The 26717-nt window shown below is 33.7% G+C and overlaps 1 protein-coding gene across 2 annotated transcripts in view; it reads left to right on the top strand.

The window, feature by feature from the left end:
- SCLT1 (sodium channel and clathrin linker 1) overlaps positions 1-26717 on the top strand; it is a 97784-nt gene that overhangs the window by 35051 nt on the left and 36016 nt on the right. For both annotated transcript variants that reach the window (XM_081075440.1, XM_081075439.1), the window contains exons 10-16: positions 4215-4305; positions 5933-6024; positions 10182-10359; positions 12837-12935; positions 18331-18402; positions 22330-22404; positions 24248-24393. In XM_081075440.1, coding sequence (XP_080931566.1) covers positions 4215-4305; positions 5933-6024; positions 10182-10359; positions 12837-12935; positions 18331-18402; positions 22330-22404; positions 24248-24393 — 753 coding nt within the window. The remainder of the gene's footprint in view (positions 1-4214; positions 4306-5932; positions 6025-10181; positions 10360-12836; positions 12936-18330; positions 18403-22329; positions 22405-24247; positions 24394-26717) is intronic.

Here is a 26717-nt window from a genome sequence, read left to right as displayed (position 1 = left end):
AAATTTTTAAGCATAAATGATTGGCTTTATTATAGTACTGGATAATTACAGAAGTACTCGTTAAAGTACCTTAAATATGCAGTTTTATTTTAAAGAAAAAAATTAGAATATGTATTAAATCGGTAAAAACTGCATTTTATTTCTCTCGGAATCTTACCATTTTTTATTGTATGAAAGAAACATTTCTAGAATTTGATATGAGACTGCAAAAGAAACAGATAAAAATCTATCTTGAAATAGACTCATTGTATTTGATGTTAAATCCCAAAAGAATTTAATGATAATTAAAGCACTTTAATTTGTGTCCAAGTTAATGCTATAATTTAAGTATAGTACTGTATCCTGTCTTTTATGTTATACTTGGTTATACTTTGCTTAACAGAGCAAAGCTTTGTTTTTTATAAATAATGAGAAATTACATTACAGAAAAAATCCCAGGAATTTTAAATTGTTTAAGAAGGCGGTATACCTGAAAATGAAATACTGTGCTTTTTTTCTAAAATGAAAACATTTTAGATATAATTATGTACACAAGCACACATCTGTCTAAAACATTTGCTTGTAAAATGGGATAAGCACATAATTATTAAAGTTCTGTCAGAAAAGAAAATTAGGATTATTTTGGTTGGTTCCTTTAAAAATTCAACGTTTGTGTATTTGAAAGGACTCACAAGACTCCACAGAGCATCCTCACATAAATCTTTTATTTAAAGGCAAAGGATACCATTGTGCAGCAAAAAAACAAGCATAGGCAAGCACAGGGGGCCCAGTGACATCCAGGCACAGTGCCCCAGGGTCTTGATTCATACAAAGACGTGCTTTGTCTCCAGATTGAACCATCATCATGTGTGCAATGAATCTGGGCTTCAGGAAAGCTCCAAGCAGAAGTTCCCACTGGGGTCTTTTTCTTCCCCTCTGGTCACACAGTCCGGCCCGGCTGTCTAACCAGATATACCAGGTGAAAACCATCAGTAAACAAATCCTGACTGGGGATTACCAAAAGAGATTCAGACTTTACACAGCACATCATAAATCCCACTTTCCATTTTTTGGCCAAGAGTCAAGGCCAGACGTTCAGGCATCCCCCAAGCTTCCTAAATCCAGCTGTAGAGTAACTCTATACGATACACTTTCTGACAACTTAAAATACAAAAAAAAGAAAGGGGGGGGGGACGATTATAATGATAGCTTATATTTGTAAAACTATAGTAAAGTTTATTAAGTCCTTTTACATGCGCTAACTTATTTGAACTTTATGATGATTTTATGAGCTATGCAGGAAAATTGTCTTTGTCTCTATTTTACAGCTGTAATTCTGAGACTCAGAGAGGTTATGATTGGGCCAGTTCACATGGTTGGTAGAGCCAGGTCTAGAAGACAGACCTTAACAGCTTTTATTCCAGAATATTTTTCAATATTTCATGCTAGCAGTAGATATTAACAACTATTTCTTTTCTAACTATTCTGTGGAACAATGTAGAAATGAATAACTATATATAAAACTACTCCTTATTTCTACCCAAAAAACATACGGTGTTTTGTGTATGTTTTAGGAGATATAATAATTTAAATACTTTCAGAATACTTTTTTTTTAATGACTTACAAAAAGTGGTCTGAGGACCAGTGCCTGAATTTTTTTTTTTTAATTATGTGAGAGAGAGATTCTGTTTCAAATGAGAGATTTCTTTTTCAAATGGGAAAATACATATATTTGGAAGAATTAATTGCTCACAAAATTATTCTAGGATGCCCACACATGAATATCAAATTGGATAGGCAAAACCTAAGTAAAAGATCAAGATATACCTATGACTATCTGTCTCCCTTCCTTTTGCATTCTCTTTCTTTCATTTATGATATATTTACTTCTATATGCTAGGTACTGTGCTATCTACTGAGGATTTAATAATCAACAAAATGTGATCCTTGCCTTTAATGATCTTACATTCTGTATTTTTTTTATAAACTCCCAATTCCATAAGGAATCTCTGTTAATAATCTACAAAGTATTATGTATCATGAAGGCTGGAATTGTAGGGTCTTTTGCGTTGGACAAGTTAGGGAAGACTTGAGATGAGGAGACTTTTGAATGAAGTCTTGAAGATTGTGGAAGTTACCCAAAAAGAAGGAAGGAAGCTAATCAGGCATGTGAAAAAATATACAAGGCTATGTAAGTAGTCTGTTCTCCCTGGAACATAAATTTCCTGGGGGGAATTGGCAGACATGAGAGTCTTGGAGGCCAGCCTGATAAGCCATGCAGAGGAGTGCTGATTGTGTGCCCAAAGAAGTGCGGAATTCATAGTTGGCTTTAGCTCAAGTGGTTACTTTGTCATACAGACTACCAATCCCTACCCAAAGAAGTGGGGAATCCAGAAATCGATATTAAACGAGACTTTTTGTCAGTAGATAATTTTATTTTTGCAGATATTATGCGTTATAGAGGATGAATTAAAGAGGAGACCAGCAATGAAGAGATAAATTTGGAATCTATTGGAATAGTCCTGGGAAGTCATGATGGGGCCAAAGATTGGGCATGGAAATGGATTACACAGTTGAGAGAGAATTTAGAAGTAGAATCATTAGGCAAATTAGATAGAAATGAGGAAACCATTATAGAAGTTTGGTCTTGGCAGATTTTCTAATCCACCTCCCTGTTGTTGGACATGTGATTGCTGAGACACTCCTGTTGTCAAATAAATTGCATTAGGCCATGTTATTAGTTGGTGACAGAACCGGGCTCCGGAGTCTAGCGTCCTCCATATTGCACCTTATTCCCATTGTGTGTCTAACAGAGAACGTTTTTCCTTCATCATGCTATGACATTATAGCTGTTTACAGTTTTCAGTGTACTTTAATGTGCATTACCTCTTTCCATTTGTACAGCAACCCTGTGAGACAAGCAGAACAAACGTTATTCCCTTTCTTTCCTTTTAAAATATATACTGTTATAACTGGTAGCTTCATTCATTGATTCACATAGTAGATGAGATCCACTCCTGGAATTATTTCTAAGCTTAAAATAGATTTCAAATTCATTGGTGTAAGGTGGTTTTTGTTTTTTGTTTATTTTTGTTTTGTCATTTGGTGAATCATTTTGCAAGTAGAAGAAGAAAATCCATTTTATGTCTAATAAATGCATATTTTTATAGATTAGATTTATTTAAAGCAAAGCATTTTCTTATAAAGTCATCCTATAGTAATATAATCTTATAAAATATTATTGGGACCATTTTTTGGTAGACAGTATATCATAGAGGACTCTGTTTAAATACCAATTTCATTACTTATTGTTGAATCCTGGGGCAAGTTGATAAACCTGCCAACCTCACTCTCTTGACTTCATTTTGATATAATAATAGTACTTAATTCACAGAGTTATTGCATTAAGTGAGATAATGTTTGCAAAGCATTTGGGACAATTTCTAACACCTGATAACTACCTAATACAGTTTAGCTATTAGATTTTTTTAATTGTTGTTTTACGCTAATCAGTAATATAATTATAAAGACTGTCAGTCAAAAGTAAATGGACATTTGTTGTGGATTTTGTATTAATAATTTCTTTATGTTCAACAGCACTAATATGATTTATAATATATATAAAATATAATTAAGAAATAAATATAGGCATTTCCTACACTAAGTAGCTTCCTACCTAAAAAAGTATGTTTTCTACGTAATCCAAGTGTTCTGTATTCACACTTAGTTGGTATGATATTAGAAATACTTTTCTGTTTCATAAAGTCTTCATATTCTAAAACTTTTATGGGGATTCAAGAAGATATTGAAACTTATTTGAGACTGTTAGAACATTCAAAAAACTTGTCTTTTTTGTCCTTTGCAACTACAGCATCTGAGAAAGTGAATACACTGTTTTGAGCCATGTTTCAATTCATTATGTTAAGTGGTTACATATACATGCTTCTGATGTTTAAGGAACGATGGAAGTGTTGAAGCTTAGATTCATTTTCATAGAAAGGCCAATCAGGAATACTTCTCTAACTCTACAAGTTCAGTAAATTATAGACATAAGTATATTCTGCTTACTGCACTGGTAGTCAGTGTTACGCACTGTCATAATATCTTAACGTGATAAAGGTCTTTTGTGTAACAAAAGTTAGTCTGATTTTACCAAATTTAAATTCCTTTTCTAATTTTTTAAATTCCTTGTGGTCTATGAAAACTGTGTTTATTAATTTACTATATATTTTAGGAAAGCCAAATTAGATCTGAGAGTTGCAGTAGCAAAAGTGGAAGAGTTAACTAAAGTGACTGAAGATCTTCATGAACAGATGCAAAAGAAGGTATTTTCTTATTGCTAAGAAACTAATTGCCTGTTGCTTAGTTTTCTGTTTCTATTGTTGATCTATTTAGATTAGGTATTAAAGAGGGTTGCTGGAAAATGAATTAATCATTTACTTGCCTTCTAAATATAAAGTATGAAATTAGGAATTTATAATATTTGAAATAACTATATTGTCCAATTTTCAAACAAAAGTTACTAGACAGGAAGGCGTAACTTGGCAGTGGGGGACAGTCAATAGAAATTCCCTTTTAGTGAACCCAGCTGTTGAATTTAGCAGGCAAAGGCAGAAGGCAGGGGCAGAAAAGATGTTTAAAGAAATAATGGCTGAACACTTCCAAAATTTGGTGGAAAACATTAGCAGATCCAAGAATCTCAGTGAACCCCAAGTAGGATAAACACAAAGAAGATCACTTTTAGATACATCATGACAACACCGATAGCCGATTATAAAGAGAAAATGTGAAAGCAGTAACAGAAAAATGGTATAAACAGGAGTTTATGGTATAAACAGAAAGATGGTATAAACAGGAGTAATGGCTGACTTCTCATCAAGAAGCTGGAAGCAGAAAACACTGGAATAACATAGATGAAGTGCTGAAGGTGAAAAAATGCTCACTAAGAATTCTGTGTCCAGTGAAACTGCACTTCAGAAATGAAGGCAAAATAAAGGCATTTCCCCATAAACAAAAACTGAGAGAACTTGTCACTAGCAGAGCCGTGCTTCAGAAATGCTGAAGGAAATTCTTTAGTCTGAAAGGAAATGAAACGAGACGGCAACGCAAATATAGGAAGTAATTAAGGACAAGAGAAATTGTACATATGACATACTATATCTACATATTTTTCTTTTATTAATACTTTAAAAGACTACTGCTTGAAAGCAGAACTGAGCACTGTATTTGATGGATTTATAAAGTATGTAGATGTAAGATACGGCAACAGTGGCACTAAAGGGTAGGATTGTATGTGGAAATAAGTACACAGTTGCAAGGTTCCAGTATTTTCTCAGAAATTAATTAAATATTAACTAAATAAATTGGGATAAAGATGCATATTATAATCTCTAGAGCAACTCTAAAAAATAATTCAAGCAGGTTTAGCTAAAAGCCAATATAGAAAAATCAAAATGGTATAGTAAAACATACTTAAGACACCAGAAGGCAGGAAAGGATGAACTGGAAGTTTTTTTTGTTCTTTTTTCAGATGGCACAAATAAAACCTATTAATATATTTTAAAGCATCACCATATCAAAGAAGAATTATCCTGTGCTTATAATGGGATGCAGTGTAACCTACTTAAGAGAGCATATTCTAAAGGCAGACTGCATACAAGTCCTTTGTTTTGTTAGACTTGCAAATACAGCACTTTGAAATATTGGTAGAAATCTATGTTTTGATTATTGATTACTTAATACCTGATTGATGGTATCTAATACAGTGATGTTCTCTTTCCCCTTTTTTAATGTATGCATAATTTGTTCCCAAAATGTCTCTACTTTTTTAAACTTACATATTAAATTCTAACAGTGTAATAATTTTAGAGAGTGAACTCGTCTTCATGCTGTATAATGAAGTATTGAATTTTCACATACTCTATGTAAGTTTTCAGTTTCTTTATTTTCTAGGAAGAGGATACAATGTCTGCCCAAGGAAGAGAGGAAGCATCAGATAGGCGTTTACAACAGTTACAATCTAGTATAAAACAATTAGAAACAAGGTAAATTGTTAATACATCTCGCTTTGTCTATCTGCTTCAAAAGATATTCTACAGTAAGAGTTTTAGTATGTATTTTATAAGTGCTAAATAAACTATAATCATTGGTTTGAAATCTGATTGACTGGACATTGTTTATTTTTTAAAAATCATGTTCAAAAGATTGGTGTATTTTGAAAATATATTCAAAGATCATTTCTGTCTTTACCTTTTTCCCAAAAGAGTCATAGTCAAGTTTAGTCAACCCCAAAATCAAAAATATTTTTTCATTCTTAAAGCAGAAAAAAAAAAAAATAGTAATGAGGTTGGGTAAAAATTACACAGAAAAACCATTTCTTACTAAGTAGATATACAAGAGGAAAAAATACTTGAGAAATCATTATAGATGTTTTCCTTGGAGTCTTCCAGAGCAATAATTTTCAGTTATCTTTGACGTTCTGGACTACTTTTAAAATATATTCTGTAGCTTTATCTTTAATTGCTATCTTAATGCAAACACTCTAGAATCTTTTGTTGATCTCCTATCATTTCCTAATCCTTATTAGGTGTTCCCTTAAGAAACTTCAAAATTATCATTTATAATCTATTGAAGATGCAGTGACCGCAATCTGTAAATTCATGTTATGGTTTAGAATTGAAAAATCTACACTGTATGAGTGGAATCTGCCACCCTCAGAAATAGTCTACTGATCTGAGCACATCAAAAACTGAGATCTCAGCTCTAGTCACAGATCCATGGCTTATTGTTTGTTCAGAAAAAAACAAAAATGTCTTTGACCTTCTATTTCCTATTCTCCAAAATGTTAGTAAAAGTAATGTTTTTGCTCAGAGGAGGTTGAGAACTAATTGATTTTAACTGCTAACTTGAGATTCTGATGAAAGCAATTGTAATTTTTAAATGCTAGGGGTTTTGTTTTTCATTTTTCTAAACTTTTCAGCAATCGATTGTCTCACTGTTTTCCTGAACTTTTGTTGCATTAACCTTAGAGAAAAGGTCTGTGGTTGTAAATTTTTATTTCTGTTATTTTAGTAGCATTCTGTGCTATGAAAATAAATGCTAGAGAGACACAAAACAGTGAAATCCGAATGAGTGAATTTCACTTTGTTGATTCTGATAGTATTGAATCAAGCTGTGTATTCATTTGACAATGTCTTAAGTCGTGCCTTTAGTGTTGAGGGTTTGGGGATTTTTGTTATTGTCGTTTCATTTTGTTTTGCTTTTAGTATAAATCTATCTATAATATAACCTAACACTAAACAGCTCCCTAAGAAGAGGTCACTGAATGTGTAAGAAAATCTAAGGATATCTCTATTTTAAATCTAGTATCCAGTTACCCTTCTATGAAGGAGGTATTTTTACATCGACTGTCTTTTAGAGATTTTAAATTATTATTAAGTTCTTACTATGATAAAAAATGGTTATATATTTTAAAGTTTAAAAAAAACTCTTGTATTTTTATGTAAGAGAAAGCATTATTATATATTTGTGTATTTAATAAGTGTCTCTAGCAATGTTTAGCCAATATGTTTATGTGTGAATGTATTCTATTTAATGGAACTGCCATGTTGAAAAGCTATGTTTTTAGTGGTCATCTTGGTTCCATAAAATCAAAAACATTTTCACCTCAATAAATACTTATTAGTGTAGTTTTTAAATTATGACTATTTTTTAAATTATTTGTGATCTTTTCAAATGCCACACACATCGAAGAAGCATAAGTCATTTCCTTCCACCTTCCAAAGAAGGATACCCTTTTCCTCCTTTAGATGATTTATGGATCCTGGGAATTATCTCTAGGGAATGACAGGTCTCTCTGGGAAAGACTTCTCTGGTTTGTGTATGCTCCGCTATGTACTAATAAGGCAGGAGTGAAATGATTAGAATGGCTCTAAGCTACCTCTTCAGAAGCTCTTCATGAGTCCCTCTCTGGCTGGCCTCCAGACCTTGGGGACGTGAAAGGATGAACTGAGTGTCGCAGTGACAGGTGTCCTGCGCCTCTGGGGAGAGGTGGAGTGCTTCACCTTCTAGCAAAGATGCCTTAGCCGAAGTAAGATGGAATGAATAATGCCCTGTATATGAATATAAATCATTATATTACAATACGAGGTGACTGAATTCCATTAAAAGGTAGACTTGAAGATTTTGATCAAAAAGCAAGGCCCAGTAATATGTTGTTTTAGAAAACAACTAAAACAAAGAATAAATGAACTAGAAGAAAGACCTCAAGAAAGGAAAGATGAAGAGGATTTGTCTTAAATTTAGAATACAGGTTTTAGTGGAGAATATAGCAACTTATAAACAAAAAGGAAGTGGGAGCGATAGAGTCCTATCACATAAGGTACGATGTAAAGGTGAAAACAGTAAGTAGAATAAAGAGGGACCTATTACGAAAATGGCACTATTTTGAAAAACATACAACATTAATAAATCAAAATACAGCAAATAACAGGACAGCTCAATATGTGTTTCAAAAGCTAGGAAGTGCAAGGGTGATTTGATGGAAATACAGTTGTGGTCATTATTTTTGGCTCTCTGCATCTTCCCTCCCTTCATGTCTGGGGGCTTCCCAAGTAGACCAGCTTATTCTGTGGTAAAGTTCTGGGCATGTCCCTTGCTACAAAGCTTCACACCTGGTTTTCCAACTCTCCCAGTGAGGCTGTGAACTTACCAATATCCTTTTAATTAACCCTCTTTCTGCTTAAGTAAGAGTTGGCTTCTGCTGCTGGCAGCTAAGAACCCTGATTAAAATAGTAAATAGACCTTAACTCACTTCCCTTAGAATTAAGCAGATCTACTAAATAACAACAACAAAAATATGTTTTTAAAAGAGAGGAATGAAATACAAAGTAGGCAGAGCTGTCGCAGTTCCCAGAGCGGGAGCAGGAAACTTCTTCCTGGTACCGTTGTGTTTGGCTGTGGGTGTTGGGAGCAGGTAGAGGCCAGGGAAGGTTTCTCCTCCCACCACTTGGGGGAAAAAAAACTGAAAATAACAAAGAAAGGTATGAAATGTAAGTTATCTTGCCAGAACATACCAGAACATGTTACTAAAGATTCAGGGGTAAACAAATGAAAAGGCGTAGCAATCTTGAGGAAATCTAGGAGATTACGTTAACAGTCTCTGGATGAAGGAGATCATCTCATAGAAACTGAAATCCCAAAAGTTGAAAACAATAGTCAAATTTAGCCGTATTAAAGTCAAATGTTGTAGTATGATAAAGATTCCCTAAATAGAGTCAATAGACAACAACAACAAAAAAGTGGACTTGGGAAAGATATTTGCAACATATAGGACAGACCAAAGGTTAGTATCTTAATAATCAAAGAATTCTTATAAAGGAACAAGCAAAGTAGATAACCTATCAGAAGAAAACAGGAAGAGAATATGAAGAAGAAATTTCAAACTGACAATTCACATGGGTAACTTAAAACATGTGCTGAAACTCTCCAGTAATCAGGGAACTACAAACTAATAGCGAAATGAAGTTACATCCATCATTGTAGGAAAGGAAAGGGCTTTAAGATGAGGGGATTTATGCAAGGTAGTATTGAATGAGAAAAGCGTATATACTATTAATTAAATAATTAATATAGTTTTTATAACAAAAAGTATGTTTAAAAACCTATGTATAGATGTGTATATACTGTGTATGTGTATTTGTATGTTATATGTATATGATTTTATGAACATTGAGAAAAATATTCAAAGATATACATTAGTAAGTTGACATGGGTTCCCTGGGTATAGAGTAGGAAAGGGGAGCCAAGGCACAAAAGAAAAAAGATCATATACATAAAAAGAACAGCTCATGCTTTAAGGATTTGCTTTATAATATTATCATCTAACTGTATAATACACCATGATGCTATATAAAGTATAACATTAGAGTCAAAATATCTAGATGCAGCCTCAGCCCCACTGCTCATTAGGCATATAACCTTAATCAAATGCTTAACCTTCATTAAAATGGGTCTGTTTGTTATTCTTTAAATGGAAATAATGAAATCTGCTTTATAGAACTTTTGTGCGAATCAAATGAGAAAATACATGTCAAAGTAACTGGAATAATGTTTGTCCTGTAATAGATGCTCAGTAAATCTGCTATCTCCCTCCTTCCCTTTAAAAATACTTAACTTTTACAATGCAATTACTAATTTTTAGATTACGTGTGGCCATCCAAGAAGCCACTCAATTAAGAGCAGAAAACACACATTTGGAAAAACAAACTAGAGAATTGAAAGCAAAGTACAATGAATTAGAAGATGAAAAATGTGAAGCTATTCTAAGAGCCAGGAACAGCATGCAACTCCTAGAAGAAGCTAACCTGCAAAAAAGTCAGGTAAGAAAACTAGTTAACATGTTTATGAAAAATAAAATACCGAATATTCCCCCCCCAATACAACCTAATAGAAAGGGAGTCTGTAACTACAGAATAAATGCATGAAAATGAAATTGCTATGCTCTCCATTTAGAGACATACTACAGTCTTGATAGTAAGACTTAATATCATAAAATATGATAAAATGTCGGCTCTGTCCCAAAACTTACATGAGACTTTTCTTACGTCTACAATCCTGTGTAATTCATCTCCATCCCCTATAGTCTCATACTCTTTAAACATTAGTAGAGCAGAAGCTTAATTGACAGGAATTGAATTTAGCTGTAAAGATTTATTAACTGGAGCCTTGTCACTGTTTTGTTTTTTCTTAACCCTCTAACAATTGATTCTTATGCTATCACATATCATATTTTTTGTTTTCTACCACTTCCATATGAATGGTGTATAGTTTATAGAAGTTATGGAGTAGATAGATTTGTTTTTAATATTGCTGCCTTCCTTATGTAGAGATCATTAGATCATTAATTCACTTAACTTGGAAATGTGTAATACTCTGCTGGGAAATATGAGGAGCACAAAGGAAATACTCTGTTTTATGTATGTTTCCTTTTTAACGTAGTAGAAGGTTTTCCAAGAAAGCTATTAAAAAGAAAACAAGCTATACATTGTATGTTAGTTAAGAAGCCAATAAGAAATTAAAAAAAAAATAACAACTATCCATTTTAAGGTGTGGGAATGCTAAAGTGTTTATTGTACCTTTCAGCTAATCTTCCCATCTGTGATATGAATACTGTTTTCGTAGAATGGTTGAAAGTCACAAAATAGACATAGAACGCTTAGGAATAGCTCTTAACACCTAAGTTAGCTAGAAAAATTAAGAGCAGGACAAAATTGTTTATCTCTGCCCCCTGAAACCTAGTTTCATGAACAATCTTAACATCGGGTCTCTAAAGATGACCATTTGTGTAGAACAAATGGACAGAGAAGGTAACAGTGACACTCATTGCGTAACTGTAAGTCTTCTCACCCACGTCCTAGTCAGCAGACCCTTCCAGAGGCTGCTCATGGCTGCTCTTAAGATCAAGCTCCCTCTTGACTCATTGCTAAATTGCTAGAGGGCTCCCACCTTCAGTCACCTGTTCTAAGAAGTCAAGGGTTCTTTCAGGCCTTCCTGCAAAGAGACCTGAAGCACAGCCTTGCATAGTTCTCTTAGAATGCTTCCCCCTTTCCTCGTCCCATTCTCCCCCTCAAGCTGTTACATCAAGACAGCCTCTACTCTTACTAGCCTCCCTATTTACGCAGAAGGACAGTTATTAAACAATGAAAAAAAGAAAAAGACAGAGATAGGAATGTGTATGGGATCTTTGGAAGACAGTAGGATCAGAACACAGGGCCACTTATTATGTGACGATAAAACGAGAGAGAGAGAGAGACAGAGAGAGAGAGAGAGATTTAGTCAGGCCTAAAATTGGAGGAGTTCTGGGCTCAGAATGATATTTGAGCTAAAGATGTAAATTTGGGCATATAAATGATATTTAAAATCATGAGATTGAATTAGGCCACCAAGGGATAGACGTAGATGGAGGAAAGGACAAAGAACTGAGTCTTGAGTAGTCCAGTACTGAAGAGGTTGAGGAGAAGAGGGAGAAGCAACAGTACAGACGGAAGTGAAGGACGAGTAAGTTAGGAGGAAACCCAGTACGGCTGTGTGCTAAAAGTCAAATAAGAAAGTAAAACGAAGGGGGAGATGTAATCAATTATCTCATCTGTTGCTGAGATTGGATAAGGTAATTACTCCAAATTGACTCAAGAGTTATCAGTATGGAGAACATGGATGGTGGAAGCCTAATTGGCATGAGTGTGTAAGAGAGAAAGTATTGTAGATGAGCTAGTGCAGACTTTTAGAGTTTGGCTGCACAAGGAAGCAAAGAAATAGGGTGTGACTAACAAGAGAACTAGGATTATGAGAATGTCTTATAAGTGGAAGATGAAAATGGTTGGATGCGTAGAAACACATCAAGAAGACAAAGTTGGTGGAGTCTCTAGTGTTTGAGGTGGGAGGTGACAAAAGACTTAATTTAAATAATACCAAATAATAGAAAGAGGGAAATCCAAGAGATTTTTCCGAGAATATAATACCTGGATTTGGTGACTTATTTTGTATAGGGACTGAAGGAGAAGGAAAATTCAAACATAATACTAAGCTTTCCAACTGAAGAGATTAGAAAAGTGATAGCACACTGGCTGAAATAAATACCAAAAGAAGATAAATTTTTAGTCAGGACAAGCTCAGGTGAGGAGGGTTGAGAAAATAAATACCATTCATGATTTAGGCAAGAGTTCCAAGTGGACATGTCTCGGAAGTTTAGAATAAGATGTTTGCTTTCAAGAATGTGATAAGTGGGTAGGTTTTTACCCATTTATTATCTTTATTAATAATGGTGTGACCTATAATAACATCAGATTATTTTCTGAAGGCTCTGCTTCAGGAGAAGCAAAAAGAAGAAAATATAGAGAAGATGAAAGAATCACTTTCTCGCTTTATGGAAGATTCTACCAAACTACGCAGAAAGGAAGTAAGGAGTTTTTAATTCTATTTAAAATTCAAAATTTTACTGCTTAAGACTAAACACTACTTAAGTGTTTGCCTGATGAACCCGGCTAATTAACTGTCAGCTAATTGCATCAATTGTGCCAAATTTCAAATAAAAATCATCTCAAGGTAGTAGCACCTACTATTTGAGCTAGAGTGGGGTAGCAGTGGAGGGTCAGGAAATGGGGAGGAGAGGGTTTAGGCTGGGTATATAATGATGATTAACACACCTGAAGTGTAAAGTTAAAAAGAAGGCTCAAAAAGCAACTTCGAATGCATAAGAAGTAAGAAAACCTACCATTGTTTACAGTATTTTAGAGTCTTAGGACCCGAGAAATCTGGTTTAACCACTTATTTTATTGGTAAAGATACTGAAACCCACAAGAGTTTACTGACCCACTCAGTTATATACCAGTTAAAGCTGTAGCTTACACAAGACCTGCCCCTAACTCTACTGAGCCCAGCATGGTTTCCGCCACATCATGCTGGTACTTACACAATTTGTGTGGTTGTTTGCAATTCTATTATTAAGAAAAACCTAGTATTTTTGTGTTAAAGTAATGAGTTGTTTCTTGGTTTGAATTGTCAGGCTTTTGAAAGTTAAATCTGTCTTGGAAACATAAGTTTACTTTGATACAAAAAGGCAGGGAAGACATACAGGTACAGGTATTTGCCTTTCCATCTGGAATAGATAGGAATCAGTTCATCAGCGGTGTGGTACAAGTGTGAAAATCTAAAGTGAGTTTAGGAGGAAGAAACCACAAAAAAAAACCATTTTGAAGATGGAAAAAACCGGAATACACGAGTTAAGTCACTAGCTGAGGGTTCCACCTCTAGAAAGTAGCAGATCTGGGAGGCAATACAAGTCTGTGGATTCTTGAGCCGTACTCGCAGTCACTATGAGAAGTTCTTTCACATTCATTTATGTTGTGTTCTTTTAAGTTTTCAAACCCATGAAAAGGTTGAAAGAGATGCACAGTGAACACTTATTTACCCCACACCCAGAGAACACTTCACTTCTAAATATCTGGGCATCTGTTTCCCTGGGAAAAAAAGGACGTTTTGCTACACAACCACACCACTGTTACCATACCTTGAAAAAAATCAGCATTACCTCAGTACAATCCACACAGAGATTTCCCTAAAATATTCTTCATAACTGTTTGGTGTTTCAAATCCAGATCCAGTCAACGTTTATGCATCACTGCATTTCTTTGGTCTCTATGTCTATAGTCTTCCTCATGTTAACCCAGTCACCTGCCTCCCTCTGCATGTGACAAAGAATCCTTTGTAGAATACAAGCCCGTTGTCGTTCAGGATATTCCACATCTGGATTCATGTGACTGTTTCTTCTTGATTAGATTCAGGTCATTTCTGGCACAATGGTATATTTACCTTCTACTTCATCACATCAGGAAACTATAATGTCAGGTTGTGCATTGGTCATGCTAAGCTTGGCCGCATGGTTAAGGTGGAAAAACCAGATCTCTCCATTGTGTACTTACTAAATAATTGGGGAGATACTTGAAGACCATGCAGGTCTCCTTTTCCACCAAAATCTTTCATCCAGTGGTTTCAGCATCCACTGACAATCATTGCCTGAAATATTATATGGGATGATGAAAAATAATATTCTAATTCTGTTATTCTTTCTATACCTTTATTAGCTGTTGTAAAGAGATGTCCTGCTCCCTTTTTAATATTGTGGATTCACGAATCTTTTTAATTTTATTTATGTATTTATTTTTCTCTTTGTTTAATTTACTGGGGTGACATTGTTAGTAAAATTATAGTGTACATTAATATAGCTTCAAGTGTACATTTCTATAATATGTCAACTATATGTTGCATTGTGTGTTAATTTTTTTGTTATAATCCATTACCATGTGGCCAAGCTTAGCATGACCAATGCACAACCTGACATTATAGCTTCCTGATGTGATGAAATAGAAGGTAAACATACCATTGTGCCAGAAATGACCTGAATCTAATCAAAAAGAAACAGTCACATGAATCCAGATGTGGAATATCCTGAACGACAATGGGCTTGTATGCTGAACGACAACGGGCTTTTTTTATTTTCAAATTGTCTCTCTTAACTTTCTTGCATAAATGATGTTCCTCTCTCATCCTGTATTTTCCCTGCCTCTGATAAGGAATCAGCCACTTTTTAAGGAAGGTTTCATTGTAATTTTTTAATTTGACATTTTGGTCAGAGACAAGATTTAGCAAAAGCAGAAATTCATGGTTTAATTTTTACTATAATATTTACATTAAAATGCTTGCCTACATATTCATAAAAACTGTCTGAAATGGTTAACATAAATTATTGAAAATTAATACTCCTTTCCTTTAAAATGAAGCTACTGTACACCTGAAGCTACTATCATATTGTATGTCTACTATACTTCAATAAAAAATAAGTTTGATACATACATACATAAAATTAGCTCCTGTGGGATAGTTGAATATACTGTATATCCCTCCACTGGATAAAATAAAGGTGTTAACTTTTTTCTTACCTATATTTTTTGTGGGAAATGTTGTTTCTCACCTAAGTAGACAGAACTAACCTGTTGTTTTAAAGCCTCATCAGTTTAAAAAAAAAAAAATCTCCCATGCTTCCTTTTCCCCCAAGCAATTAAGTGGTAGTTTTCATTCCTACAAAGTCATTGTATAACTTTTCTTGCTGCAAAAGTATTTCTTAGAAATTTATTACTTTGTCATTGTCTGACTAAATTAGGTGATTTCCCAAGATAAAATTTCTAATTTGAGGCAGAATCCATATTAAAGCCTGGGTTTTTTCTTTCTTTTTTTTTTTTTTTGTTCTTTATCTTGTATATCTTTTCTTCTGAAATCCCTGAGCTACTCTTGGAATTGAAAATACTGTAACTTTGGCTGCAGTTCAAAGTATTCTGGATGACATAGCTTTAAAATAGATATTAATAAATTTTGTTGCTTTTAATTATAAAACTGTTTTCATCAAGTACTCATAGTATGAGAACTCCTCATTCATTTTTTAATCCTAAAATAAATTCACGTTCATTTTATGGTTGGTAGGAGTTGTCTTGTGCATGAATCCTTAAATAATCTTGGTATAATTTTTCCAGTGTTATGATCTCTATATTCAGTCCAAACCTTGCTGCAAACATGTGTAGTCAACTGCCTCCTGGAATCTAGTTATCCCCCTATCTAAATAGTCCCACCAGGCGTCTGAAACCGAATTCCCTCTCTTACTACCTAATCTTCCCTTCCTCATGGGCCCCCTTTGATGCCCTGGACCTCAGGCTTCCCTTCTATTCCACCTGTTCACTCGAGAAGTATTTCCTGAGCATCTCCTATGTGCCAAACACTATGCTGGGCTCCTTGCTCTCCAGGTTCCACAGTGATGCTAAGTTGATTTTTTAAATAAACTTTTGTATTATTATTAAAAAGTGATACAAGCTCATTATAAAAGCAAGTGGAAATATATAAAAGTATATAAAAGAAAATCAAAATCATTTACAATTCCACATCCTTTGAATTTTCATTTAATCCCAGATTATCAGTAATATGGTATAATTATCAGTAACACAAAAAAATTCTGAAGATACATACACCAACCTGTCTAAGCCTAGAAGGTAGAATAATGAGGAACCTTTCACTTTCCATATAACATAATTCTGCAGTGTTTGAAATTTCAAACAGTATGTATTATGTTCATAAACAAACTACATACACACACATATACATATATACACACATATATTACACCTTACATTTTTCTGTTTTTATGTAAAGTATATTTTTATATAAAAATATATTTTTAATGTTTTTTAAAAATTTTTCAGCTGTATTGGTGATAATTGCCCATTAATTACAATTTGGCATGTCCTCCAAATACGTAGAATTAATCTGTTAAATTCAGAATAACTCATGTCTAATGACTTTACAAGTGTCTGTTTTTATTTACTGAAGTAAATATAATGAACAAGTTGTCACATATTTATGTTCTGGCTGTAAAATTGAACAAAAATGTGACAGTAGCTTATTTCTTTAAAATATGGAAACAACTATTTCTCAGATATCTCGCAAACATAAAATTTAATTTGTGGAAAAAGAAACACATTGTTTTCTTCTGATTTTAATTTATGGCTAAAGTTGGTGATCAAATTATATTTGTCCAGTTAAGCAATATTAACACCATCACAGGCCTTTTCTATTCCTATGAACCGACATATAATATGTTTGACAGGCCTTCTAAAAGGTAACATGTTAATTAACCAAATAAAGTATATGGCATTATTATAAATGTTCTAAATAAGGTTTACATCATGTTTTAGAAATAATCCATTTTATAGGACCCTAGAAAATTTTTAAAAATCTTTGAATCATAAAAGTTTGCTGATGATCTATTATCAGTATCAGTATTCCTCATGGTCTTTTTAAAAAGTATGAATAGATATTAGAAAACAGTAGCATCGAGGAGCCATCTTGATGAGATGTGGCTCACTCTTCAAAATATTTCATACACATAAATTGTATTATTTCTGAAGATATTTGAATGTTAATTCAAGGAGGGGTTTTCTTTACACAGTAATGAGCACTGATCTGATGTGCAATATAAAACTATTCTTCTATTTATAAAAGACAAGTGCCTTTTAAGTTATTAATTACATTCTCAGTGTAATTCAGTTTTTCTCCCGACTTGCTCTATGGCAGCAGTTCTCAGAGTGTTGTTCAGGGAGTCTGCACTGTCACACCTAGTTTCCTAATTACAGTAAAACACGGTCTCCTTTTTTCACACTCATTCCCTCATGAGTGTACAGTATTGTTTTCCAGAAGTTGATGGTACACAACAACACAACAGTTTAAAGACAGAAGTAGATATGAGAATCTGTCTCCTATTGAGCCAGACTTTAAGGAAATTTGCAAAAATGTAGAATAATCCAACTCTTCTCAAAATATTTTAATTTTGGAAAATGTACTCATTTTTTTATAAAAATATATTATTTGCGTTAACCTGTAATAACCTTATTGTTATTTACAAAGGGATTAAAAAGTAAATATTTTGAAATTTTCTCAGTTTTCATTTCTAATATGGTAAATTCCAATAGAAAGAACCCATCATAAACAAAGATCTTTGTTTTTATAGAGTAAAAGGATCCTGGGCTAAAAAGTTTGACAACCACTGTCCTTTAGGGCAAATTATCCTATTTGCTCTCCTCCCACTGTCATGATAAACTCCTGACTATTTAATGTATCATGTGCTTATTTATGTTTTATGCCCTAAAAGTTGCAACTTTATTTTTTATCAAAATTGTTATCCTGAATGTTTATATTGGATACTCTTCATTTTATTGTAGATCTAAATAATTCATAAATATCTTAATTTACAGGTTGAAAACACAAAAAAACAATATAATGTACAGATTTCTCGACTAACAGAAGAACTTTCAGCCCTTCGTATGGTACGTTAGAAGACTGTATTTATATTTTCTTCTGAATATTGCTTATTTTAAAGGGCAAGGTACATGTCATTGGGCATTAGTTCATTCAAAAGATACATATTAGGACATGAACTATGCTAGATGCTAGGAAAACAGTAAAAATGGAGATAAATGTGTTATCTGCAGTCTTGGAACTCATGGTCTAGCAGGAGAGATGGATGACATTTAGCACATTTTCCTATGATTACCTGTCTTTAACAAAGAATGCTTAGGGTGCTACTGAAGCCCCCAGCTGCAGCTGCTGCCATATGCTGGGTTCATCTGCAGACCAGGGGGAAAGAAAACGTATATGTGACAGTGGGAAGGAGGAAAGACAAGCTTCCTAAAAGAAAAAAGTACTGAAGGATGAATAGACAGAGAGGAGAGGAAAAGAGGCTACAGGTGGATTAAATATGTAAATTTAACATGAAGATTTGATGAAATGGAGTTTAATAACCTTGCTTACATGGTATTAAAAATACAAGTATTTCCGAAATTGGGAAGATACCTGGTTGATATTTAAACACCTCTGAAAGAAGGATCACATCTTTTCCACATTCTAAAACTCTGTAGCATACATAATGGGAACTGAGTCCTTGTGTATGGTCCTGTGACCAAAAGCTCAAAAAACAGTTACTTTTTGTGTGTTTAATGTCATTTGTTTTAACACTATAGGAACGTGAATTAAAATTAATGGGATGCAATGTGGCCAATTAGTCATGTCTAATCCTTTGTGGTTTTTCAGTTTTACTTCCTCTTCTGTCACCTTGCTACTTCCTATTCTCTTACATGGACTGATTTAGCTACCAAAAGATTAACAGTTTAAGGAGGAAGGGTCCTACCTTAGTCCAGGATCACTTAATGGATTATAAACTCGAGAAGGACAACCTTGGTTTTTTCTGTTTTCCCAAAGGAATATGTACTAGTTAAGACCTACAATGATTTTAAAAATAACTGTAAGCTGTGTAACAACCAGAGCTGTATAAGCTCACCTTAGATTAAAAAATACACATAATTTCAGATTATTTCAATGGGCGTTACTTAGGATTTAATGTCATGTTGATTCCATGAGGAAAACTGTACTGACTAATTGAAAAGTATTTAAATATTAAGCATTTAGAAATACGTTTGAAGGAAGACACATCCAACTACTTAGAAAAGCAGATTTTCTCAGGAAACTCGGGCTCCAGTTTGAGGCACAGCAACTTGATATCAGCGACTGATTTCTATCCTCAATGCCAATTTTACTACCTTTGCTATGAAGTTGAATTCAGGGAGGGAAGTTAAGCATACGTTAGCTAACCCAAATTAAGTCATGCTTGCAGGAAGGAGCAAAACTTGTATTTTAGGTTACTGTGCAAAAATTTTTGGTCGGTTTAAGAAAAAGCCAGAGTCAGTCCATCTCAAGCCACGTATCTCTCTTTGGAAGGCAACACGCACAGCCTTTCTTTTCTTCTACATGGTATGCTGTCTCTTAAGTATACTCAAGCCTTTAATTCAGCCAAGTAGCAGAGATTGCTGTCAATCTATAACCTACAATACAGAATATTGGCTATAAATGCCCAAATTTATACAAGTAAAGTGAAACATTTATTTTGATCTTTTTTTGATCCATGAATTTTTTAGAAGTCTAATTTTGAATTTCCAAATACATGGGCATTTAAACATCTTTTTCTATAAGCGGTATTTTTATTTCAAAAAAATACACATGTGATACATGAAAACATTTTAACTATAAAAAAGATATTCTGACAATATCAAAGTATACTGAGTTAAAGTGATACCTGTTTCATACTTTTTTTCCCCAGAATACCACTTCCTCATCATGGGCACCACTACTAACAATTTAGTGTGTATCTTCAAGCATATGGATATAGGTGGTGCTGTAGACAGAGCCATTGGTTGCAGTGTTAGTTCGTTTATTAGAAAAGGGTCAGATCACATGAAGTCTCTTGGTTTTTTGGTTTTTCTGTCATTGAGTATTCATTTGATGTCAGCAATAGCAAAAGAAAATGTACATATATAAATCATTTAAATGGATGAGGGGCCCAATACCAAGCACATTGGATGCTAGTACACTAGCTCATGTAGACATCTTTTTATTATTGATTACTAATCTAGTTAAATAGAGGCCACAGATCATGAGCTATACGATATTGATTTTTTTTGCTGTAAACACATTGAATTTATTTTGTTTGTTTTATATTGTGCGTAATTTATTTTATTCCCTATGCTGTATATCACAGCCCCAAGACTTATTTATTTTATAACTGGAAACATGATATTGGTTCTTAATATTTGTTGCAACTTTATAGTACACTGTGGGGTATGGTACAGTGTGGAGTATGGTACACTATGGAGGAGCTTTTGTCATAATTTCCAAAACTTAGAAGCAACCAAAATGCCCTTTACTATGTGAATGGATAAATGAACTGTGGTACATCTAATAATGGAGTATTATTCAACACTAAAAATAAATGAGCTATCAAGCCATGAAAAGACATAGAGGAACCTTAAATGTGTATTACCAAGTGAAAGGAGCTGGTCTGAAAAAGCTACATCCTGTATGAGTCCAACTATATGACATTCTGGAAAAGAAAAAACTATGACGACAGTAAGAAGATCAGTGGTTATCAGAGGTTGAGGAGAGGAGGAATAGGTGTAGCCAAAGCATGGAGGAGTTTTAGACTGCACTGTCATGGTGCTATAATGATGGACACACGTCATTATAAACGTATCCAAACCCAGAGCATGTACAACACCCAGAGTGAATTCTACTGTAAACTATGGGCTTTGGGTGAGAATGTCGTATCGGTATAGGTTCATCATTTGTAACAAATGTACCACTACCTTCGATGATGGGTGAGGCTGTGCATGGATGGTGGCAGGAATTATAGGGGAAATCTCTGTAACTTCCGTTCTAGTGTTGCCGTGAATCTAAAACTTCTCTAAAAAGTAGTCTCTTAAAATAAAATCGCAGGAGGTGAGTTGTGAACAGAGGAGCAATAGCGTATTTCACAACTTAAGACTACCTTTTTTCATAGATTAGCAACTTAGTGTATGAACATACTTGGAACATTAAAGTTTAGTTTCTTATACACTAATAGTTCTGTCTTAATAAAGGAATAAATTAGATTAATGATTTGATTTGTAACATAGGGTTAAAGATCTTCATTTTAATCAGAGTTAATTATGGGTCACAATTTAGAAGCTTATTTTAAAATTTAAAAACATTGATAAAAGTTATAAAGTTATGATAAAGATAATGGAATCTTAATTAGCAGTACAATGCCAACACAGCAGGTTCATCAAAGCATAATTTACAATTAGTAGAAAATAACCACACCCATTTGCAAAAATAAGTAAATAGATAAAAATAAGTAACTGAAGAACCAGTCATTATCATGATCGTTTTTAATTTAATTTGCTTTGGCTGTTTTTAAGTTTTGCAAAAAAAAATTTTTTAATTTTAAACTGTTTTAGAATTTATATACGTATTTCCTTTTAAGCCATAATTATCCTCAGGGTGGTATGCCTCCGTCCGGTTCTACATTTCCTTTGAAAATGTATGATAAGAATACGTGAAAAGAAAAATTATACTATGAGAAAGAGGTCTCATTTGTTTATTTTTTTTCCCCTGCAATCACTCAACCCACCTAGCATGTTTACTTAGAACTCCTTGGCATTCTGTACTGAAGACGATTTCTGAAATCGTAGGGTAGGTAGCTCTTTGAAGACTGAAGGGGTTTGTTTGTTTGTTTGTAATTAGTTTGTTTGTTTGTAATCAGCTGTATTGATAGGTAAATGTGGTGTTCCTGTTACGCAAAAATCATTCTACTTTTCCATTTTTCCCTGTTTTTCTGAAAGATTTACAAATATATTTATGTACTGTATGACTTGAATTTATAGGAGTGTGCCGAAAAACAAGGCCAAATTGAACGAGTCATTAGGGAGAAAAAAGCAGTGGAAGAAGAACTAGAAAAGGTAAAGAAAATAAAAATAAAAAATAACTGCCTAAATCCCAACTGCAAATATTCAACATTACTGTCTGCTTCCATCACACTATCTGCTAGCAACCCCTATATTTATATAAGTATTCTCGTAGTGAGTGTTTTCATTTGCTTGGAATATATTCAGACTCTACAATTAAATAATGGTATTGCCTGCGTACATTTCTTCTTAAGAGTGGCCACATTTTTTAAACTTTTTAATTAAAGGTACAAATTTTATGAAGTACCTATATTCCTTGCTTAACTCTGATCGCAAAACTAAATTTTATTTTGTCTTCTCTTTTTAAATTTTATGCAAACTTTTACTTGGTTTAGGCTATTTATAATAACAAGTATATATAACCAGAAAATTGTAACATTGCTATGATTTTTACCTTTAAAAGTACAGATTTTTATTTCATAGTTAGGAAAAATATTCCAATGATATTTGAGAAAAAAAATATTGTTAGAAGTCTGTAGTTTAAATATTTTTCTTAAATAACTTTTTTTATTAGCAGGAAATAGCCCACTCTCCTAAAGTGCCTTGGGGAAAAAAGGGGGAGACTAAATCTGATTCAGTATAGACTATGTTTTAGGTACTGAATTAAGAACTATCATGTAGAGGTTAAGTACCTTGTCTGTGTTAAAAAATATTAAATGGTAGAGTCAAAATTTGATTTTTTTCAAAGAAAAGCATAAAAAGTATTTGGTATGTTTATATTATTGATATAAAAAGATTGCGACAACATTGGATAGTAAAAGTGTAATTTATAAAACAAAACATTTGTATAATCCCATTTGTGGGGATTATACCACTCCCCTTCAAGGTTGATGCCTTATTACTTTCTGTGAGATATGTTCCATTTAGATTGCCTTGGGCTATATATGTCAGGGTTTGGGATGAATTTTTCGTATCGCACAGCATATGTTAAAGAATAGGCTTTCCTGGGGAAATGTAAAAGTTACAAGGCTAACGGCACCAGGTAACGATAAGGCGATGCTCCTTAGTCTCCACTGCCCCACAGACACACTTGCTATAGCAGAGTACTGCTGGGACTGCAGTAAACGTCTGTTTATAGGAGCAGGACACTGACGTGGTGATAGTCTGTCTTCTTTATAGAGCAGGAGTGACAAAGCAGTCTTGTAAGTGGGAGAAGACGCAGGTTATTTTTTATCCAGCCAGTCTGGATTTGAAGGGTAGCTGTGCGTAGGATTTGTCTGGAAATGTGAGCTGCCTAGCACTTAGAGACTGTGCAGTCCTTGGCATGTTATAGTCTCTGTGTTGTGGGAGCAGGGCCGGTCTCAAGGAACCTGAACTTGGGTACAATCACTCCTACCCAGTGAGGGGAAACCCCCATTCCAGCTACATCATTGTTTTGTTAACCCAGAGTGGGATTTCGGAGTCACTTTCAGATAGTTCTGGTCATTGTACTACAGCATGTATCTATGTTTTTGAATATTGGAATACAGAATTGATTTGAAGAATATTCATCAAAGAATCAAAGCAGTTATCTCTGAGTGGTGACATTTAGAGTACTTTTTTTTTCATTTCAGCTATTTTACATTTCTTTTTAAAATATAAAAGCAATTTGAGTAATTTACAATGAGCATGAATAATTTCAAAAAATAAATTATTATTTTATATGTCAGTTTTTAACATCATATTTCGTCAATGTGAAACAAACAAAATTATTGATGTTTTAATGTGTTACAGTGGAAACAGATGAATGGATAATCATGGGTTTTGATTTCTTATCCTTAATTTCAGTTTCTGAACCTATCATTTCTTAGGACAATTTTGTTCTCTAAGGTAATATACATATAAGCCTCTTCTGCAGATTTGCCGTGAAGGCAGAGTGAATGAAAGTGATTACAGAAAACTGGAAGCAATGCACCAAAGATGCCTGGTTGCAGAGAGAGCAAAAGATGATCTTCAGCTAAGACTTAAGACAGCAGAAAATAAAATAAAACAACTTGAAATAAAGTAAGATCTTCTTTAGGATTTCCTGTAATAACATTTTTCAGAATTCATAAAAATTTTGACAGATTCTTTACTTTTTGTATAATACTAATAATTATATCTTATGTTAAAAAAAAAATTTTAGCACCTGATAGATTTTTTTCATGATTATTTCTAAAGACCAATTTCTTCAGGAAGAAAATATTTAATACAACTATACCATTTTATTTTAAATTTCTCCTTTTTGGCAGTTAAATAAGATGCATATATGTGATGTCGTTTACTTTGTTTCTCTGTCCCATGTAGTAATTAATGGGTGAAGGAAGGAGAGGATTAAGAGGTACAAATTGGAAGTTACAAAATAGTCATGGGGATGTGAAGTACAGCGTAGGGAATATAGTCAGTAATATTGTAATAATTATGTATGGTGTCAGATGGGTACTGGATTCATCAGAGTGATCACTTCATAAGTTATATAAATGTCTAATCACTGTGTTGTCCAGCAAGCCAATATAATATTGTATGTCAAGTTTAATTGAAAAATTAAATAAACAGAAGAAACTAAGGACATCAGGAAGGATGAACACAGTAAGCAAAAATGTGGATAGTCTTTATTCTCTTGAGTTTTCTAAATTATATTTGCCAGTTGAAGCAAAAGTTGTAACAGTTTTGCTTCTAAATGTATGTGTAGGAAATAGTTAAGACAACTGTGTTATAAACAGGAGGTTGTAAAAGGACATAAAAGGAAGTAAGGTTTCTTTACTGCACTTGAACTGGTAAATAGCACTACCAGTACTCTGATGGTATGTATATGTAGTGTCATACCTAGAGAAACCACCACAAAAAGTTACACAGAGATAATACTCAGAAACAATATAGAAAATTGAAATGGGATTTTAAAGCACATTTAAGTACCCTGGAGGATGGACTGTCTTTAGTGTTGCCATGCTTATTTTACAGCCCCCATTTCAGAATCCTGTTATTTAAAGTACTTCAAGCTCTGAGTCTCCCATTTGTGTTTCTACTCTTCCTTCGTCATGATGGATTTTCTTTCTCATATATTTTGTAGTTTGTAGTCTATTTAAATATACATATAATTGGGAAATAATTGTATAGATTTTAGTTATGTCCCTTCAAGGAAGCCATGCAATTTTTTTCTGCCAGGTGCCTCCAAAGTATTACCAGCAAAGGATGACTTAAAGGCTTATGAATTCTTGGATCATTTGGGTAGTTCACATTCAAATTCCCACTCCAAGTTGAGCAGGCCAGTGATTATGGTATCGCATTAGAAACTTATTTTTCAAGTAATGCTTAAGGTGAGACAAACTACCTTGTTGACTCCCTTTGACACTTTACAGACCTTTCTCCTAGTCTACCTATTCAGTGGAATCCAGCTTTATTCAAAGTGAGTTCCTACACCCCACCTAAGATACAACTCTTCTTACAGCACACATAGATATTCAAATCCAAGCAGAAATCCCCACCCCAGGGCAGTCAGAGCTTCTGCCATTCTCTGACATTCTCTGTTTCAATATCCTTTCCATTTCTGGCCTTATTTCCCTTATGTTCTTGCAATTGCAACTATACATTTAAATATATTGTTGAAGCTTTGTCACGTTTTCTTCAGCAATGCTAGGTGTTTGGTAACAGGCGGTTTTCAGATTACCTAATGAACACATATTACTAGGATTGGAGTCTATTAGCCTTTTTCAGCCTCAGTTTCCTCATCTGACATGAGAATTAATAAGATATGTAAACTATCTGTCATATAGATGATCAATAAAAGGAAGCTACTATTTTTTTATGATTATGCTATATTTTTTAAAAACTACAAATTAAATCAAGAGGCTTAATGTGATCCAACTTTCATTTTTTTGTAAAAATTCTTCATAAACGGTAGTATTTTGGATTTCTGTTTGGAGGGACATACTGTGTGATTGTTTCTGACTTAGCATCTCTAATTTTAGCATCCTTTGATGAGCATTACCTATATCCATCACTTCATTAGCAACTTTATCAGTGAAGGGTTAGATATTAAAAAAGACCTACGGGTATTATGGGAAATGAGAGCCTTGTATATCCTTTTAACACCTATTAACAAGGGGATGTTCACAGTATTTGATTTTCTGGGATTGAAAGATAGAAATCAAAGCAAGAGGAATAAAAATTAGCAGTGTATTGAAGCAATATAGGTACGTTTGGTGATTGTATCACCCAATGATCCATTGTAGAGAAAGATTAAGAAATATAACTTATTTAAACTAATGTTAAATAATAAGTTTATACATAGAACTAGAAGTTTGTAAAAACTGTTTCTAAGACATATAAAAGGAGAATATGAAATAGGT

The sequence above is a fragment of the Rhinolophus hipposideros genome (assembly GCF_964194185.1).
Source record: "Rhinolophus hipposideros genome assembly, chromosome: 16".
NCBI classification, from domain to species: Eukaryota; Metazoa; Chordata; class Mammalia; order Chiroptera; family Rhinolophidae; genus Rhinolophus; species Rhinolophus hipposideros.
Note: the sequence above shows the minus strand (reverse complement) of the source record. Positions and strands in the feature narration are given on the sequence as shown.